Source organism: Kryptolebias marmoratus, linkage group LG15 (assembly GCF_001649575.2).
Source record: "Kryptolebias marmoratus isolate JLee-2015 linkage group LG15, ASM164957v2, whole genome shotgun sequence".
NCBI lineage: Eukaryota > Metazoa > Chordata > Actinopteri > Cyprinodontiformes > Rivulidae > Kryptolebias > Kryptolebias marmoratus.
Window position 1 is genome coordinate 5,869,757 of NC_051444.1, and position 19,717 is coordinate 5,889,473.

At 43.0% G+C, this 19,717-nt stretch overlaps 2 protein-coding genes across 6 annotated transcripts in view; both read right to left on the bottom strand.

Annotated features, from left to right (window-relative positions):
* Positions 1-999: 999 nt before the first annotated feature.
* On the bottom strand, positions 1,000-10,971 carry golm2 (golgi membrane protein 2). Of its 3 annotated transcripts, XM_017405171.3 has the most exons (10): positions 9,947-10,971; positions 7,538-7,592; positions 7,314-7,416; positions 6,151-6,241; positions 5,835-5,961; positions 5,598-5,681; positions 5,132-5,407; positions 4,776-4,913; positions 2,889-3,056; positions 1,000-2,029 (listed from the first exon to the last, which is right to left on the bottom strand). In XM_017405171.3, the coding sequence occupies exons 1-10, from the start codon at positions 10,271-10,273 to the stop codon at positions 1,953-1,955; spliced, it is 1,446 nt and encodes a 481-aa protein (XP_017260660.1). In that variant the 5' UTR covers positions 10,274-10,971; the 3' UTR covers positions 1,000-1,952. The 3 variants fall into 3 exon arrangements, with proteins under 3 accessions (XP_017260660.1, XP_017260667.1, XP_037835620.1); XM_017405178.3 differs by lacking the exon at positions 2,889-3,056 and having other exon boundaries at positions 9,947-10,967; XM_037979692.1 differs by lacking the exon at positions 1,000-2,029 and having other exon boundaries at positions 2,036-3,056.
* A 1,605-nt stretch (positions 10,972-12,576) lies between these two features.
* fam189a1 (family with sequence similarity 189 member A1) overlaps positions 12,577-19,717 on the bottom strand; it is a 94,033-nt gene continuing 86,892 nt past the window's right edge. For 2 of the 3 annotated variants that reach the window (XM_017440282.3, XM_025003492.2), the window contains exons 7-12: positions 19,367-19,502; positions 17,523-17,601; positions 16,286-17,068; positions 15,948-16,019; positions 15,038-15,360; positions 12,577-13,916 (exon numbers count right to left, since the gene is read on the bottom strand). In XM_017440282.3, the coding sequence (XP_017295771.1) occupies positions 13,713-13,916; positions 15,038-15,360; positions 15,948-16,019; positions 16,286-17,068; positions 17,523-17,601; positions 19,367-19,502 (1,597 nt within the window). In that variant the 3' untranslated portion in view covers positions 12,577-13,712. The remainder of the gene's footprint in view (positions 13,917-15,037; positions 15,361-15,947; positions 16,020-16,285; positions 17,069-17,522; positions 17,602-19,366; positions 19,503-19,717) is intronic. The other variant, XM_017440288.3, reaches the window with a different exon arrangement.

A 19,717-nucleotide genomic window follows, 5' to 3' on the forward strand; every position in this document is an offset into this window, starting at 1 on the left:
AGACACACCCCCTTTACCTCGCTTCAAAAAAATAAAGAAATAAAATAAATAAAATAAAAACACTGCTGCGGCTCTAAAACAAAGAGCCAAGACTTAATTATATTTCATTTACACGCACTTAAACTGCGATTCTTTGTAGGAATCTGCAAAAAATTTGACAGCAAACCAAAAAAATATTATAAATCCTTAAAGGTACTCATTGCAAACTACGAAATTGAACATTAAAATAAAAAGGTTATCTTAAATTATGTCAAATGGTGTGGTTTGAAGGAGTTTACTCCAGCTGGTTTCCAGATACATCCATGTAACTCTGAAACGTGGGTCCACACTCAACGTAAACAAAACACTGTCTTCTGCATCATATGGACACATCAGAGCCGTCAGGGCTTCTTCATCCAAATCAGCACTTCGGCTGTTTTTGTACATAAACAAAACGCGAGTCAAAGCTGGCAGCCTTTCACAATTTTTTAACTTAAGATGTCAATCATTAATATGAGAAAATAACTGCGTGTGTTTCGTTTTTTTGTCTTCATGACATTGCAGTGAGTACCTTTATTATTTGTAGGGTGACAGAATAAATGACCACAATGGTTCCTGCTATAACAATATTGTGAAATGCACAGTATTTGATATCGTTTTCCCAAATATTACCTCCGCCAAGATGTTTTTTTTGTCACGTTGGTTGGCTTGTCTGTTAAAAACTAACGACTAGGCTTTGATGAAATTTTCAGGAAATCTTTGGGTTGTCACAAGAAATGGTTAAATTTTGGCGGTGATCTGGATCAGACTGTTTTAAAAAAAAATTTACTTTGGTCTTGGCGGAGGTTTGCGTTTTTTAAGAGCTTCTAGCTCCACGACAGTTTCAAAAATAAAACTTTAGCTGAAAGAATCTTTAGGTTATATATTTTTTTTCCCCCACAACAAGACCGATCACCTGTAGCTTCCTCATTATGGATAATAATCTCTAATTACATTTAAAATGGAGTAAAAAGTGACAAATAACATGACGCATCACCTTTAATTAAGTTAATTTACATTCAATATGCCTTTCCATGAGAAATCACTTTTCCGGGTTGCACAAACAACCAGTTTCAGGATCCCAGATTTCCCCAAAAGGTGAGGAATTAAGTTTCCTCAATACAAATGGTGACAGTTCAACAAGAGTTCAAGAGACCTGATGGAAGCATGGCTCTTCTGCTCTGCATGTGCCGTGGAGATCTTTGCACACCGTGGGAGATACCAACACCATTTTAAGTATTGCTTAAGCAATGGTTTGTTACTCATTTTGTTTACTATTAAAAAAAAAAAAAAGAAAACATTCTAATGCATGCGACGGCATTTAAAAACCGAAAGAGGACCACCTCTGAGTCTCTGTCACAAAAGAAAGAGATTTAATAGGCCATGAGCAAAGTCCTTGGCAATTGAATTTGTGACTCCTGAAGAAAAAAAAAAAAGACGTCTTCAATCTATCCCACCAACATGTTAGAAAGGCAGAACGCCACATTAGTCTCTTTGATGAGATTCGATACTCCTATTTTGATATAAAATAGGAAGTGTTTCTTCATTTCGAGCAAAATCAAAGAGAAAAGTAGAAAATAAAAAGTTCAGAGTTGAGTCAAACGGCTCTTCTATTGCTCCACGATGAACTGAAGCTTTCATCCAGTCCCAAATCTGAACAGTCAACGTACAGCAAATAATCTCCATCATAACTTAAAACTATTGGCAAATCTATAGCAGCTCAGGAAAATGCAATATTTTCTTCGTATTATGTTGAATTATTCTGAACTATTCTGTTAGTTACAATGTCTCCGAGCAGTCCGTGACACTGCGGATGCACCCTAAAACAAACTTCTTAAACTCTGTGACGTTCAAGCTATTTTCTCAAGCGCGACCTTGATTGTGGAGGAAGGTCTGAGTGTTTTCCAGAAGTTCGAGCTGCAGCAGTTTCCCACTCAGAGAATGTCGTTGGCTTGATGTCTTTTCCCATAATCCATAGCCCGATCTCCCTGAATGTCACGATCGTCGTCATCTGGGAGGAAAAAGAAAATGCAAACACGGAGATTATCTAAATATACCGAGTGAAGTGCTGTAATTATACACTGCATCGTGTAAATAAAACTGTAGTTGACTGAAAGTATTAAATAAATTCCCCCAGAGGATATAAATATCTGGTGGAGGAAACTTTTCGAACATCTACGAAACAAATTAGATCCTTTAATGATCGACTGAAATAACTTAGCATATTTTTATCTGCATCATACGTCCCACACGCAGTAATTACATCTGGAAATGATGGACGTTCTGACAAATAACGACAAACACAATTAGGCCGTAATAAATGGGAGGTATGAATGAGTGAAATTAGGTTTTCTTGGATGGAGCAAAACAAAACAAGCTCTAGATGCAGTTTTGAAAATAAATTAATTCAACTTGAACGCCAAACATCACACACACAGACAAAAAAAAACTAAAAACCAAAAACACAGACATGCATTTCAATGTTTCAAGGAGAACAGAGACATTCAGGAGCACAGTGAGCTATTTATATATATTTATATCTCCACTGGTCTAGATGTGGGTCAGATGTTTGGTGGGCACAGACAGGTGGTTTAGCTAAAAAGAAGCACAGGCACAACAGAAACTACGAGATGGCAGCTGGGTTACTCTCACAGAACCACAAGTTCAAGGATCAGGTTTTCCCTTCATCCTGAATAGATTTTCATCAGAATTTATGAACAGCTGTATTTATGTTTGCATGAAGGACCGAACTCGGGGTACTGTGAGCTACTCAAGGTAAACGAGCGGCAGGACAAGTGTGGAGGAAAGGAGGGAGGGAGGATGGATACACACTGGACGAGCTGTCCACAGTCCCCTCACACCTGGCTCACCTTGAACGTCTTCCTCCCCACCATCACCATCCTCTTCCTCATTGTAGGCAAGCTCGGCCTGCTTGTCAGCCTCATACTCACCCACGTTCCCATCATCCCCATTATAGTCCGCCAGCTTAGAGCCGTGCTGCGGATCTACTGGGGACTCGTTCTCATCAAAGAACCGGCCTGCAGGAGGCAGAGAAGGGCCTCATCAGGAAAGGAGGGAAGCAGAGGGGGCGGGAGGGAGACGGGAGGTCGAAATACTGTGGAACAGTGCAAGTGTTTGCTGGGAAAATAAAAAAAAAGGAGTGAGCCGAGTTCACGAGGGGAGATTCTGACGGGAAGAGGAAAGAAGTTAACGGCGGCCTGAAGGAGAGCGGAACCGATAAAAGCACCTGAAGTGAAGCGTGCGGCCCGGGACTGATCCATTTGTTGGGTACTGTGTGAGAAAACGCCACATTTACAGCGTGGTCTTCATGGGACTGAAGTAAACAAACCGTTCATTTATACGAGAAGACATGAGCGCTTTATTTCCAATTCACTTTGAGAGAAAAACAGAGCTGCTTGGGACGGCTGTTTGAAGCGGCTCGTTTTGTTATTGTTAATTAGAAAGGCAACCATAAAACTGGTACGTATTTGGGAGGTAAAAAAAGGAACTAAAATTGTGTTTTATTTTCTGCACACAAGCACGTGGAGCATTTCATGTTCCAGCTCCGCTGCAGATTCACGGACCGGGTGGGACTCGAGACACGTCTCCAGCTCGGTGGAAGTCAGAGAGCACCTGAAACTAACAAAAAAACAAAACAAAAAAAAAAGGACATTTGGTGTGCTGTACTGAAAGATAAAGATAAAAATAAATAAGTGGAAGCAAAGAATGAGTGTGAGAATACGGCGAGGTTTGAGCTCAGATGATGAATTAGCTGTCTGAGGTTTGTGGCAGATACGGGCTGCATAACACAAATGGCTTCAAGTAGCCGGATAAAGGACTTATCAGCTGTTAGGTGGCCAAGGTTTTATTACATTTACAGCAAGGACAAGGTTTAATGCTGGGAAAACATATTTCACCTTACTGGAGTCCCATCTCTGCTTCATTGCTTCTCTTCGAGGCACGTAATAAAAGCAGAGAAACGATGTTGCCATTTCTGAACAACTCTGTTATTTATTAAATTTATTCATTGTACAGGGAAACGTGTTTCTTACTGTGCATATGACAATAAAGCTTTGAATTGAATTGATATGACAATAAATAAAGCTTTGAATTGAATTGAAGCTTTGAATTAAACGATGCAATCTGTTAATTAGATGAATGTAACCCAGCCATATTGTGAACATGTCAGCTACTTGGCTCTATGAGATCATGAAGCCACTCAGGGAGGCTGGTGTCACATCATGCTGACGTTCCAACACGACGCAGGCTTGTTCGCGTGACGGGAAAGGTGTGCGAGTCTGAAAAGGGCACAACGGGAGACGAGGAAGCAGACAGCTTAAAATGGAGAAGGAGGGAAAGGCAGCAGAGGGAAGCAGAAGCTACGTTCAAAAAGGGGAAAAATAATCTGGAAGCCGGGCGCGTTTTTATTTTTCCCACTTTCCTCTTCAGCTGAAGCCGCTTTCTGCTCCCTGACAGTTCTTCTACTCATTTCTATAAATGATATAAACTCACTTGGTTCATCCTGTAAGCAAATGATTAAATTCACACAAATGGAACCACGGAACATTATATTTCCCCCCCAGAGACAGAGCTGACAGGAGCTGCTGTTTACTTCAATAATTTGTTATTTTTTCAGCACTTAAAAAAAAGAAAAAAGGATAAAATTGCCAAAAAGAAAAAACACACACATCCGAAAGCCACCAATCTGTGTTAAATTATAATTTTCCCTCGTATGAAAGCATGCTGAAGGAACTCACTCTGGCGGTGGTGGATCTGCTCCGCAGGAAGTGGGTTTTTGGCGCGGTGAGGCTGGATGGGTTTGGGCACCTGGGCGTCATCCTGGGGCAGAGGAATCCTCTTCAGGTGTTCCCTGTCACCCTTGAGGGTATCAGGAACTGACGAGGACAAAAAACACAACTTCACAACCCATCACAAAAGATTTGTTGTGGTTTTTTTTTTTATGATAAAGAACTTGTGCAGCGCAAAGTGGAAAAGATTTAAGACACAAAGAGGAAAACTGTAAGAGAAACGGTCAACATCTCGTATTTCTTCAAAGCTACAGCTTATCTCTCTAAGGAAGGAGGACTTGTACGTCGACAGGACGCAGACGTACCTTGAATTTGTCTTTGTTGTTCTCCCAGCTCATCCGCCTTTATACCTGCTTTGTCATGTTCTTCAAACACAACCGGTTTGTCTGGCTGTCTGACACCCGGGGGGGCGATCCTCGCCTCTCGACCCTCCAGTCGGTCCTGCTGAAGTCCGGGCTGGTCCAGCGACAGGCCTTGGCCTCCGGGACCATCAGCCGCTCCGAGCCCGGGCTCCCCACCTGCTGCTCCGGCCACGTCGGGCGCCTCGTCGTGCTTCTGAGTGATGGCGGGCTTCTTTAAGGCTTTAAAATAAAACACAAGGTGGCAGTCTCTCATGCATGCATGTCACAAAAATATCTTTACCACTCTTTTACTTTACTTCCAACCCTTACAAGTTGAATCCAAAAGTCACTATTGTTGTAGATACAGCTAGAACACATGTCTACAAGTAATTTCACTCTTTTCCTAATATTTTCCAGCTTCAACACTTACCAAACTGCATTTCATCCATTTTTCCAACCTCGCTGTCCTCAATGCCAGGCATGCCAGCATCACTGCCCGGTTTACCCATTTCTTCTGTAACAGAACGGAAGAGACGGGACGTAAAACAGGCGGCCACACTCGCATTGAAACAGCCTGACACGAGTAAATGGAGACGAACAGTAAACAATACACAGAGATTTTCAAACAACACGAAAGAGCCGATATAAGATGCCAGAACAGCTGTACCTTTCAGCTCTGACTGCCTGTCGTGTCGGTGAGGGACCACTGTGTGGCGCTCTTTAAGTTTATCCACACCAGCTGCTCCATCTGCAAGCCTTCCAGCCGCTGCACCCTTTTGGTCATCTATTACAGACTGATCAGGAGAAAACAAGAGAAAATAAACAAAAAAAAAAGGAAAGCTGCTTTCAGTATAAAGACCTGCTCCGCTGCTGGTAAATACAATGAACACAAAGACTTGGGAGCTTTTGTTTTTAAGCAAACCTTTCAAAAACGTAATAAGTTGTTACTGGAACGACTGGCATCAAACCTGTTCAGGACTGACCTTTTTTAACCTGGACACTTCTTCCTCGAGAGCTTTCCTCGCGTCTTCATAGTCTTGTTTCAGCTGTGCGATCTGACGTCCACACTGTAAACTGGGCGACACACAATCGTAAGGTTTAACCACACGACACAGGATTACTCCAGCATGCACAAACCAGACTGTAGAAAGCAACATCGAGCCTAAAACACTGGATGTGAGTGAAACGTCCAAGCAAAGACGAGAAACTAGGAACCAACCAGCAGCCTTTTAAATACATGATCAGAAAACAGGAAAATAAACGTTATTGTAGAAAATAACTGAATGAAATGCAACGTTTTTTAAGGGGTTTAGACACAATGTGCATCTTTTTCCACTGTCAGCTATACTGCTTCAGTTTTTAGCCGTTTCGTTCCACTCTGCTTACGCTGAGAGGGACAGAATGATCCTATCTGACACTTTCATCGAGCTGCAGAGCTGCTCCTGTTCCAAACTGAACAGAAAGGCCCGTGTGTGGGTTCTCTTCCGGGTAAAAGTGGTTCCTCTTTGTGTGCGGTGAGGAGGAACAGCATGACAGACGACAGAAAAGGTGTCTGTGGTTCGCTTGAGAAGAGCTTTGTCAAACACTTTGTTTAAGCAAAGCTGCTAACAGGGTCCAAAAGTCTTCAAAGTTGGCACAGGTGCAAACGATGTGATTCAATAAGCGCCCATTTTGTGTTTTATAAGACTTTACTTTTTTGAATAATAATAAAAAAAACGTGTAAACAGGTGCCTGTGTGTGGAGTCATGAGATCGGCCCTCGTTGACGAGATCGTGTGATGAAAATCAAACCTTTTCTCACAGGTTTTGCGCCAGGCATCGTGTGATTGGTCAGAAGCTTTAATGGAGTCACTTTGCTTCCCTGCTGCGCTGAGAAGCAGCGACCCCTTCGTTCGCCGCCTGTCAGAAATGGCGGCGCTCTCTTTGCAAATACCAAACAGAGTTTATTGTCGTGGTAAGGAAAGCATAGATGTGCACGGAGATGGGAGAAACCCCGTTCCGGCGCTGTGGGAGGAGCTTCACAGGAGTTGTGCTCCTTGCGATGCCTGGATTCTGACTGATCTGTGAGAAAACAAACGTCGCCCAACCACACGGCCACGAGCCGATGCGGCCTGAACGCAGTCAGTGAAACGTAAGGAGTTAAATACCTCTCATACTCCAGTTTTTTCTCAAACGTGGTGCTGTTCTTCTTCACTTCCCTCAGCTGCTCTTCTTGCTTCATGAACTCCTGCTTCAGCTCCTTCAGCTGCTCTGTTCGCAGCAACGCCACCATGCAAACACAAACAGTGTTTCAGAGTTTTAAATCGGTTAAATGAACTGTCAGATGATTTCAACCGTCGTCTGGAGAGCGCCCTCTGCTGGCCAGTCTTACCTTTCAGTCTCTGAATCTCTGTTGTTTGAGAAGCGAACTCACTCTGCAACTTTGTCTAAAACAAGAAAAAACAAATTTGTTTAATCCAATCAACAGAAAGAGAGCTGCACAGATTTTAGACTAAACAGAGTTAAACACATTCTTTAATTTAAGCACAAACGGCATTATTAGACAAAACTAGGAGGACAAGTTGGTCCTGATCGTCTCGTCTTGAACACATATTGTTCAGTGAAGTATTTCGCTGTGTAATACCACTCTGAGGCGTTTCTCATTGATCCACATTCTTCTGTGGACATCAGATTTAAGACAAGCTTCCAGTTTGTATTTAAACTCCTGATGGGGGGGTGAGAATCAGGGTCATTACTGGCTGACTGTGACGGTTACATTTATTGTCCGAGGCGCACACGTGTCTGTTGAAACAAGGTTGGGCTGTTGACAAAAGGGAAGAGGTGGAACAATGTCACTCGATGCCACCCCGTCCTGATTACAGAAACACTTTGAACTCCAGGGAAACCTGAAACTCTGACCCTTTTGTTCCTCTGCATTTTAAACGCTTCGCCATCAAATCAGCGAAACGACAGCTGCGGTAATAATTAACCCTGACTTCTGACGCTGTTTTTATGCTTTAATTTGCTTGCTTTTTCCTGATTACATGGATCTAATTCATCCTTTAATACCTGAGTTTGTGACTGACTTTTAAAGACGCAGGGAGGACGTTTTACGAGCCGCCATTAAGAACAGCTTAGCTACAAATGTTGACATTTGTCCTTGTGACGCTCCATAGAGCTTACCTGTTTCAGAAACGCACAAACATTTATAATCGTAGTGGTGATAACCACAAGGCTGAAGGTTCTGGACCTGAAACACGGACGGTTATAAAAGTCCTGTCTGACGCGCTTCAAGCTGTTCTTGTCAAACACCTGCGTCCGTGCAGTTAACAGCAAAACAAGCGGCTGGTGTCGGCCAACCGCACAACCAGTTACACAAACAGAAAGAAGCCGGTCGGGCTGGACGCTGATTAAATACAAACTCGCCTCGAGCTTCTGTCTGGAAGCTTGGAGGCTGCTGTGGCGAAAAAGATAAACGCAAACCGTGTTCGAACGTTTTAATCGAGCAACTTAAAGTTGTTGAATTCCTCGTGCCAGTTTGTAGTTGCCAAAATGAATTTAGTGTAGGATGACAAAAAAAAAAAAGCTTTAAGTTTAACGTATATAGCTTTAAAAAAATAAATAAATAAAGCACCGAGCATTAAAGTGTGCTGAGAGTGGTGATTATGGGGAAGAGATTGGGTGGAGCTGACCTCAAGGAGAAGCGGTTGGAGGGGGACGACGCTGGTTTTATCCTACATAACGAGACCGTGGAGTCTTTTAGTCGCAACAGACACTTCTCTGTCTGATTCAAGCTGAAAGACGCCGCGGGACGAGATTCCTCAGCTGGAGACAATGAGACAGGTTTAGCACACGTGTAATTCCACTCATTGTTTTAAAGATGATCCCTTTTTTTTTTTTTTAAGCTCGCAGCTTTTCTATCAGGTCAGGTCAGAGAGATATTTAAATAAGATCCGCCCGGAACCTTTTCCTCCAGATTAGATAAAGCCGTGAAGGATGCCTCGATATGACATTTAACAGCTAAAGGGATCGTTACAAAATAGAAAAAGGTTCGACAGTTTTGATGAACAATGAGGGTTAAGGTTAGTTTTAGGAGATTCTTCTGATTTCTTAGCTCTACCTAAGAATCGTTTCGCTGTAATTTTTATTTATTTACTTGTTTCTAAGATTGCCCTGAGTGTTGGGATCGTGATCGTTGCAGATTTTACCAACTGATAGTTGATGTCGCCGACTTCTCAGATGTCTTTTGCAAACGTGATCTTCTTAGCACCTATATTTGGTAAATGTGCAAGTTATACATCAAAACATAGGTCTTTTTATCTTCTTTCACCCCGTGTGGAATTATGTTTTTCTTTTCCTCAAGTCCCTCAAAAAAAATGCAGGGTTTGCACCCAAGCTTCCACAGACTTCAGGGGGCTTTTAAACTTTTGTCACATTTCCTAATAAAAGAAAAACACTGTGGGAACATAAAAACTCACAGATGTGACTGTCAGCGTCTTCTGCTGCTCACAGAAGAACTTTTAAGATCTGACTTCTACTTTTCGAACAGCGCCGATTGTTCGAGGCTTACTTTTCAGTCTGCCTCTCATTAAGTGGTCAGGAGGTGATAGATGTGTGGTTACCATGGTGATTAATTACATTTCTTTTGATTCGTTAGCCCCTCTTACACAGCACATATGACGGCTTAGATTGCTGCACTATTTCAAAGGTCTCCAGACATCTAGCTGTAGGATTTCTAAAAAATGTCCTTCGTGACGCTGAGGTTGGATGAAACCCAGACAGCAGCAGCAGCTAAGTTTACCTTCTCGTCAGAGCACTTTTTCATGAAGCCCTCCCGGGCCTTGAACTTGTCCTCCAGGAGGTTGTAGTCTCCATCCTTCTGGTCGATCTGCTTCCTGTGCGCGTCCACCTGCACGATCAGCTCCGAGTTCCGCTTCTCCAGGCGGCTCCGCGCCGCGTCCGACCGCTGCATCTGCGTCTGGATCTCGGCCAGCTCGTCCAGCAGGCGGCCGTGCTTGCTGGACACCGTCCAGTAGTTGAACGAGAGCACGGCGATGAGGAGCATCAGGAAGATGAGGATGAAGGACGGGAGGCGGCCTCCTCGCCGGTTTGCGCCGAACCCGATCATGTCAGAAACGCAGACGTCCTGTTTTTTTTTTTTTTTCTAAACGCCGCTCCGGAATTTTACCGCAACCTGCTGAGCTTCAACGCCGCGGCATGCCCTCGGATACGCGCGAACGGTCACAAACGTCCCCGAGTCTCTTCACATTTCTACGCGTATTTACTCTTCTTCCCCTTCCGCACACTCGGCATCTTCACGACAATTCGTCGATTAAAAAAAAAAAAAACCCGCCTGAGGGGACGTGGCCTGCGTGGCTCAGACAGCAGAGCAGACTTTTAGACGTGGACAGTAACGCGGCGCCGTGGCGCAGCTAGTACCGCCTTCATGCTTCCCGGTGTCTGAATATGGTGTAACACCGGCTCAAAGACGGCACGCAGAGGCGTTAGGAGCTCCCGCGGTTACACGCCGTCGACATTTCGTGTATTTGCCATTAAAAGAAAAAAAAAAAACGAGCGACGATCTTGTTTTTCAGACCTGACGTTGTTGTTAGCTCCTCGAGCCGTTCACACGATACAAGCTAGCAGCTGGCCGTCAGAGAAATATACCGTCTCTTTTTTTTATTTTTCTCTAGAGAGAGGATAAAACTCTTGTATCAGAGCTAATCTGGTTCTGTGAAACACTGTTAGGGGATTCTCTGGCTGCAAAACAACCTGTCCGCGATGTGTTAGGCTAAATGGAGAAACGGACGTTTCCGGTGTTGTGCCGAGGTTGGTATCCCTGAAAGAAAAGCATTCGGGCGCCGCTGTCCCGGGAGCGCGCACGAAGCAGAGGAACGCGGATCCGCTTTCCCTGCTTTGTGCTCCCTAAGGGAGGGAATGGGGGGGGGGGGGGGCTACAAATTCTTTTGGGGATACCAACCTCGGCGCAACACCTGTTTGTCCCCGAAGGCGTTGTGCCCATAAAAGGACCACCTACTCGTGAAACGCAGTTGAAGGCGGTTGTATTAAATTAAATTGAGTAAACGTTAGTGATGAACAAATATTTTGGAGGCTTTAGGAGCATGTGCCACTTTTCCTGAAGCAAAGTGATCCGAAGCACCACTTCGGGTTCGTATCAAAACATCTCTGTCACGTGACTGTCGATGATGTCATCACTGCTTCACTTCGGGATTCATTGTTTCAAAAATGTTTTGAAGCGTTTCATCTGATTGAATGAATGAAATATGAACTAACATTTTACCCTTCGTATTCCGCGGCGTGCTGAAAACAAAAAGCACACCTATCAACATTTTGCAATCGATATTTCTTCTTTAATTTGATCTGAAATGTTTTCCTGTGGCATGGGTGAAAGTATCCGCTTATTAAAATTTTAAACATATTATCTGACTCCTTTTAATGAAGAACTTAGTCCTACTTCCGGTGCAGCATCTGTCCTCTAACAACTTTTTAAATAAAAAAAACTTTACTGTATGGGATTGAAAAGGTGTCAATGCTTCAGTTATGCTTTTTCTGTGGCTTCAGCAGGCCACCAGATGCCACTGTTAATGTAGTTTAAATGCTGATATACTGAATGTTTCTTGTCAGAAATGGCAGCAGATTCCAGTCATGGCAGCTTATTTTGCACCAGGTAAACACATATCGATGAGGTAGCTAGATATTTGTGTCCTTAAGTGTGTAAAAAAATAAGAAAGATTTACTTTTTCCCCGTCATTGAAGCGTCTTCAAACACTATGTATAATGCGGTAAAACGCGCTTTCCGGTCGCCTCTGGATAGGGGTGCTTTTTCCGGCGCAACACCGCTCAGACTTCTTTCAGAATAAAAGCTTTTAATTGCGTTTCACTGACACATGAACTGTAAACTGATCTCAGACAGGTTGCTTTAATAACTACACTCAGACAATATACTAAAGTAATCTGTTATGTCGAGTAACGTTTAACATGCAGTGAAAAAAAGCATTAAAACAGCTAAAAATGCTCAAATTTGAAGACCGGAAGCAGAAGTCCACTGCTAAAACAGCAGAGATACATTTAATTTATTTATAAAAACACCCGCAATACTTATGTTACATATTTAAAAGGTGTCAAAGGCCTATAAAAACAGATTATTGATAACTATAATTAATTTAAACAGCTTTTTTCCATCAGTCATGTTCTGCAGTCAGTGGTGCTTTTTACAGAACAACACCAACATTTTCACAATTCGAGTACCAGTGTTTTAGATATACACCAAACAAACTCAAACTGATTTGTTGCCAAGTTAAAGCTCTTTAATTTGGGGCTCCGGTTTGGTGACTCCGACCCGTCACGGCAGGAACAATAAGGGAGACAGGAAGACTCGGCTTGTTGACTTTTATAAATTTAATAAAAAAAGAAAGATCAAGCATAAATCCCAGGGGTTGAGACAGTTCTGAGTGGTGGAATGTGTCTCCCTTAAGCTGTTATTCCAGTCACAGAGTTAATCGGACACGCTTGGCACACAAGTCGCCAACCTTCATCAGAGCGGCCTCAGTGAGGAGAGCCCTTTGACCTTGCATCAGAGGACGATCAGACACGTATTTCACGCGACAGTGCTGCCACACCTCACAAAGCCATGTCACTAAATCGTATTTTTCCATCACAGTCTACTTGACGACAGACTTTAGCCCTGAAACTTGCAGATTCTTGCAGTTCTACATGCACAAAAAGCCAAAAAACAAAAACCTGTCCTGGCATGAAGATCAAATGTCAGTGGGCATAAATTAGACCAGCAATTAAAAGAACTTTATGAACTAAAAAGAAAAAAGAGCATTTGCCTAGTGTTGACGTTGGTCACCATGCTTTTAAGACGACGAGATGCTCAGCACCTGATTACTGTCAGAAAACTAGGAAGAAAGAACTCGTACCACAGCATACAAATGCATATTTTTTTTATTGTAACACTGAAAAGAATCGTAACACAATGAGGTAAGTTAATTTATCCACATCTGTGATGTTATTGAACCACAAAATACTCACCACCTTATCAGTAACAACTCCACAAAGTCTGCAAACAACGGCTAATAAAGCCCGGTCGCTTCAGATCACAGTTTAATACAAACACTTTTCTTTGTTTCTCACGAGGACAAGAGGAAAACAGACCACACAGTTTCCTACGTGTGTCCGTCACAGATCCAAAGTTACCAGCTGTTTTATGTTTCTTTTTATTATAAGAGATGAAACTCAGTAGAAATTAAAATGAAATAAAAAAAATTCCAGAGGGAGAAAACATTCTTTTGTTTCTGATGGGAGAGAAGCCACCACAGACTCTGGCAGGCTCTGTCAGAGTTTGCTACCATTTCTGCTGATGACTTGGCACGGTCTTACAGGGCACTAGGAGAAGTGTGACCGCATCTCAGGCGCTCTGTTCTGCAGTCACACCGAGCAAGACACGGTCTGAAGAGTTTCTCTACAGACGTCAGCTGCACAGGACCACCAGAGAACTGGAACGCCCCCCGGAGTCGTGACCCCAGTCCTTGCTGGGAGAGTGGTCAGAGAATAGTTTCTTTGCACTCGAGGCTGTGTTCAGAGGAGGGGGAGCCCCGTGGGTCGGTGGCGGAGCCGAGTTTTTGGAGGAGGTGCTTTGAACGGCACATGGACGGGGACGGGGACGAGCTCAAAGCGCCGCAGCTCTGCAGGTGAAGATCCTCGTGGTCCCGGTTCCTGGGACTGCCGATGATGCGCTGAGTCATCACCTGGTGACACGAAGAGAGACGCTCAGTTTTCTTTACAAGTCATCCTGCACAGCTGCCCCACCTTTAATCAAACAGACTAGTTGTTTGAATGCTGAATGTTTTCCCTGTTTTTTGTACATATTTGAAATCTAACTACCCCTGCATACTTTGTGCTGAGTATAAATGGCTTTTCATATATCAAAACGTTCAACTCATTCAGGAGATGGCTGCTATGACTTCTGGATTTTGCAACTTTTATACTTTTTAAAATATTTGACTTTATTTAAAAATATTTTTCCCGTAAAATTACATTTAGATCTTTTCAGTTCCTTCAAAAACATTGTTCTCTTTGAAACCTGCTTCAGAAAACTTGCTCTATTTTCATCTTTTTAGGCTACTTTTAGCTTTTAACTAGCCTGTTTCTCCTTTTAGCTTTAAACTAACCTTTTAGCCTTAGCTTTTAGTTAATGTTTTAACTGGTGTTCTGCTTAGTTTAGCTTTAACAACTCATATTTCAGCTTCTTCCCTAAATTTCAGCAGTCTTTCAACACTCACACTTTCTCCAGTTTTATTCAGTTTTAAATATAAATATTATCTTTATTATTTCATTATCTTGACTAGTGAATCCAGCTCAGTTTCATTAGTCAACAGCTCAAGTTTATCCACAAATAGTTTGTCTCATAAAACTATAAATGCTGTTTTTCTTTTGGCTGCTCCCCTCTGCAGGGGTCACCACGGCGAGCGAACTCGTATGAAAAATTCGGCAGATGTTTTACTCCAGATGCTCGTCCTGAAGCATCCTGGGCTCAAACCTGCAGCCTCAGGATTAAAAGACCGAGTTACAGACCACCGATCTACTGCAGCCCCCTCATAAAGATATAAACAAACAGTATTTATTTTGTTCAGTGACTTCCACAAATATGTTCTGGAGAAAAAATATAAATTTATTCAGAAACCATCTAAACTGTTTTCTACGTCCTGGTGTCTAAAGGGCATTAAAGGGTGTCCTACATGACTTTGACCCAATTGTCCAATTTGATCATTGCTGAGCTACGAAACTCAAAAGCAGAGGAGGGGCTACAATTTTCTACATTGCACTGACTGCTGAGGGCTGAGGGCTGTTTACGGTCACACGTAGTTACCTGATCGATGACGTTGGCACTAAAGATGGCCTCCTCCATGTGTTTCTCGTCTGACTTAATGACACACTTGATGTTGTTGACAACCTGCTGGACTTCAGGAGGTAGACTGCTGCTTGAGTGCTCCAGGAATTTGGCCACTAATATTTTTGTGTCTTTGTACATCTTCAGGTCGGCCAGGGAGTGCGGGCGCTCGTGGGGGGAGTGTGTGTACGGAGGTCGGGGTTTGAGGTGGATGTCAACTTTCCTGCCGTCCCTCTGCTGCTTTGTGACAGGCGCACGAGTCGGTTTGGGCCCAACTACTTCGGCTGAAACGTCCCTCGTCTCTAAATAGGAAAAAAAAAGGAAATTTGTCAAAACTCTGAAAGTTATTTACAGTTATTTTAATCGTGGCTTAAGTCAGTGATGGTTGTCATATTGATTCATATGAGCAAGCTTCACTTTCTGCAAAGGGACTATCAAGAGCATCCTGAGTAGCTGCATCACTAAGTGGTACTGAAACTACACTGCAGCAGGTCGTAAGACTGCCCCCTCACCCCCTTCATTATTGCTTTATCACTTAGTCCAACCATAAAGCAACCAGCATGGTGGAGGACCCCACTCACCCCTCACACAAACCATTTACCCTCCTGCCGTTTCTCCTGTTTACACTTATGCACCAGTGATGCAGCAGTGTTGTCTAATGTTGTGTACACACTTTGCTTTTTTCAAAATTCTGTATTGTCTTATTTTAGCACCATGATCCTAAAGAGACATTGGCTCAATTCACCATGTACCCTATCCCCCGTGCTTTAACTTTCTGACCATCTTTTCTCTCAAATGGGATGAAAATGAGGATTAGGAACTGCTAAATTCTTTATAAGTCAATACAAATTGAGTTTTGCTTAAGTTACATTTTGTGGCGGGTTCTTACCATGTTCTGGAGATGTTCGAGTTGAATCTTCAGCAGCAGGGTTATTCCCAGAGCTGCAAACACAATTTTGTCCTGTAGAGGGAGACAACAACTTCAGCATGAAAGAGGAAAGCTGAGTCTGTCGTGCTGACACAGCTGCGTAATTTTATTATCAATAAATCTCTTGAGTCTTGAGTTGTTTTGCTGAGCCTATAACATGTCAGGAAAAGTGGTCAAAGATGATTTATGTAAATATCACATTCAACAAATTCAGTGATTATCAGGTTACAACTCCACAAACGCCTGAATAATGCTTGATCACGTGTTAAAGTCCTCTGTACTACAAATGTTGCACGTACTTCCTGTCGTAGTGGAGCAGGAGATGGGGTCGCTGGTGGAACGGACGATCCGAGCCAGTTTGCGGTACCTCCTGGCTGCTCTGAGCGTCCGCGGCCTCTCTGAGGGGGACTGGCCACTTTGGGCTGAGGTAGATGGGGGCTGTGATGACGACGATGGCGACCAAACACTGAAGCATAGCCTGGGGCCTCGTGGCCTGGCAGGAGGGGATGGGGAAGGGGAAGGAGCCAAGGGGCTGATGGCTGAAGTTCCACCAGAGGAGGCCACAGAGGTGGGGGAGCATGGCTGAGGCGGTGGGGGGATGGTGACGGGGAGGGTGAGCTTCCTGCTCATCATTCGTGCTTTAATAAGAGAATGTGTTGGCGCTTTCGGCGGCTCCTCCGGTAATTGTTTGGCTGAGGCCAACTCGTCACAAATGTGCATCGCAGCCCTAAGCTCCTCACATGGATGCGTGTTCTCCGTCGAGTCCTCCTGGTCCAGATTGCTAAAGTTCTCCGAGGACCAGTCCGGCGAGCGTTCCAGCGAGTCCTGGGTGTGCAAGGACTCGCTGTAGCCGGTGTCACTGGGGCGGGCATCAGCGTTAGGCAAACCACGATGGGAGCGAGAGGAGACGCGGGTGTAAAGTTCCAAACTGGTGCAGCTCCCGTCAGTGGGGGCCATCTGCAGCGTGCCGAAGGGAGACGAGTCCGAGCCCTGGACCTCCAGGGAGCACAAATCCTCCGAGGAGCACGTCTGATCCGGGTCGACCACCTCTGACACCATCAGTGAGGCGCTGTCCACCGAGGCTGAGAAACAAGGATGTAAGCAGGAAACATTATTTAACAGCATCTGTATCGCCCGCCACTTGGCGTTAACCCTGTTTGTCTGTTAGCAAAATATCTCAGATTTTAAAGAAACTCTCAGAAAGGAATTATTGGCTGTGCATCTACAGCTGATTGACTTTAAGAGTCAACCCATTTCAAGATGGTTGCCACAGCTAATCAACCTTAACCTACAGAAAAATGACTGTAGTGAATTTTAAAGATATTGAGCTAAAATTCTTATTCACAACACATAGTTCAAGCACTAACATATCACATGAGACATCTCAGTGTTGCATGAGATCGTACATGGTTTTTTTTTTCAAGGTTTACCTCCATCATTTCTCAACACAACATCAGCTTAGTGTAAAACTCATAAAAGGCAGTGGGCGATATGCTGTAGCTCAAGGAATACTAGGCCTGAATGAACAGATTTTACCCTGGGTGCTGAATCCTGCGGTGGTGTTCCTCTCACACAGGCTGGACTCAGTGGCCTGTTGTTCCATGCTGGTGGTCACCTGTAAACGTCACACGGTTATCAGAGTGAAAAACAACTCACAATTGTTGCATGAATATACATATTTCACAGGTTCTGTAAGTGTCTCATCCAAGCTGTGGAACTCATCTGCAGTACACCTGAGTGGCCTGCAGAGGGCTTCATCACACCAAAACACACTAACTGTAATTTCTAACATTCAAAGCAAGGGAACCAGCAGAGAAAACTAAAATATCCCAAAAACCAGAATACAAAGCTTTAGTTAGAATCACCAGTGTTCTTTAAAAAGAAGCCCTGAAAAATAAGCATCTATATTTTTTAATTTAAACAGGGGCATATCATTCAGAAATTGTCAGATGATTTTGTTTTCCGCCCTTTTTATCTTCTCACACATAATCAGTCAGTCAGTTCCTGCCTCCGTTTCTTCTTCACAGAACCTGCTGCTAACCTACTTCAGGTAAATAAACTTTTCATTATTAACAATAAAATAAATAAATAAACAACAACCTACCAAATTAGCATGTATAATGAAAAAGTGGATTAAAAGCCTCAGGTATTCAATTACAATAACACTTTAATAGAAGATAAAAGGATTTAGCTGCACAGTAATTATTTTTATACAGTGAATAATAGGATGCAACAAAGACTGACGCTCTAATCACCTCAACATAACTATCAAGGTGGTAAATTTATCTGAGACAGAAAATATGTCTATTAATGAAATACACATTAAAACACCCCTTCAAACAATCGAAAAGCATTAAAGCAATATTTCATTTCTGTTCAGATGCTCAAATAGTTCAAATGAGGGTTATATGAACAACCTCAGTTTGGAGAAACAGTAGTTTATTCAAACATAATTTTATAAACTTTTACATTGCCGACAGTTTCCCATGACACAGTTCATCAGAAGCAGCTAGTGGTAGCACTTCCTGTGCAGGAGGAACGTCATAATATTTCTACCAGAATAACAATGTAATGCAAAACTGACTGCAGTGTCAAGATTTATACATTTTCTGAGATTTGAGTTGTTTTAAGACAGCAGCAGTTCCCTTTTGTCTTGTTTAGACTAGCTGTTAGCTCGTCAGTTTATAATCTATCTACAGAACGCCAGATCAAAAATATCCTTAAAGCCCAGTGTCTGAAAAATTTCATAAATAGGTCAAACACCACATTTCTTTTACCTGCAGCCTTTAGAAACAGATTTAACGTATAATATGTTCAAGAATGCTCCTTAAAATATGTTTGAAGGACATCGAATTTATTATCTTTATCAACAAGGCAAGTGGCTTCTTTTTATAGAGTAAGATTTTAATTTTGGACACTTTTAATAGACTTTCTCTAACAAATGGGGGTTGTTGGCAGGCAGGTAAGACTCTGAAACATGAATTAATTTGGAAAAACTAAAACCCAACAGGCACGTGAAAGCAAAAACAACATAACTTCTATCTGCTGGGAGGGGTGATTAACAGAACAGGTGTACTGATTAAAGATGAGACACAAGTGTGTGTGTGTGTGTGTGTGTGTTATAGACATTAAAGGGCAGCAAAGAAGAACTATAGCCATGAAATGAGAAGAAAAACCTAAAACTACCAGGTTGAACAGGCAACAGAAACCAACACAGGCGGTAAAAACAGGGGAAAGAGTGGCAGAAATGAATAACACAGAAACGTACTGATAAATACACTGAAAAAACTAGGGAGTCCAAGTCAGGGAAACATAAATAAGATAAACAGAAAACCCAACTGCGACAGTTTGGCTTTAATGGTAGAGATATTTCGTCTCACCTGGCTGGCGGGGGTTTGACCCACCACAGACTCATAAGGAGGCGGCAGGTCAGTTGGATAAAGTGTTCCTGGACTGTTTATAGGCACCCCGTAGATGGCACTGAAGGGGGAGTGGGGGAAGTCCAGATGTAGACCTCTGTCAGGGACATACAAGCAGAGACAAAATTAACAGGCTATGAAAAAATTAAATTACATTCAAAGAATTCAGGCGCTGTACCGATCTGTCGTGGTGAAGAGAGAGCTGAGCCAAAAAGCGAAGCTCTCGATTTACCGGTCGATCTACGTTCCTACCCTCATCTATGGTCACGAGCTTTGGGTAGTGACCGAAAGAACGAGATCGCGAATACAAGC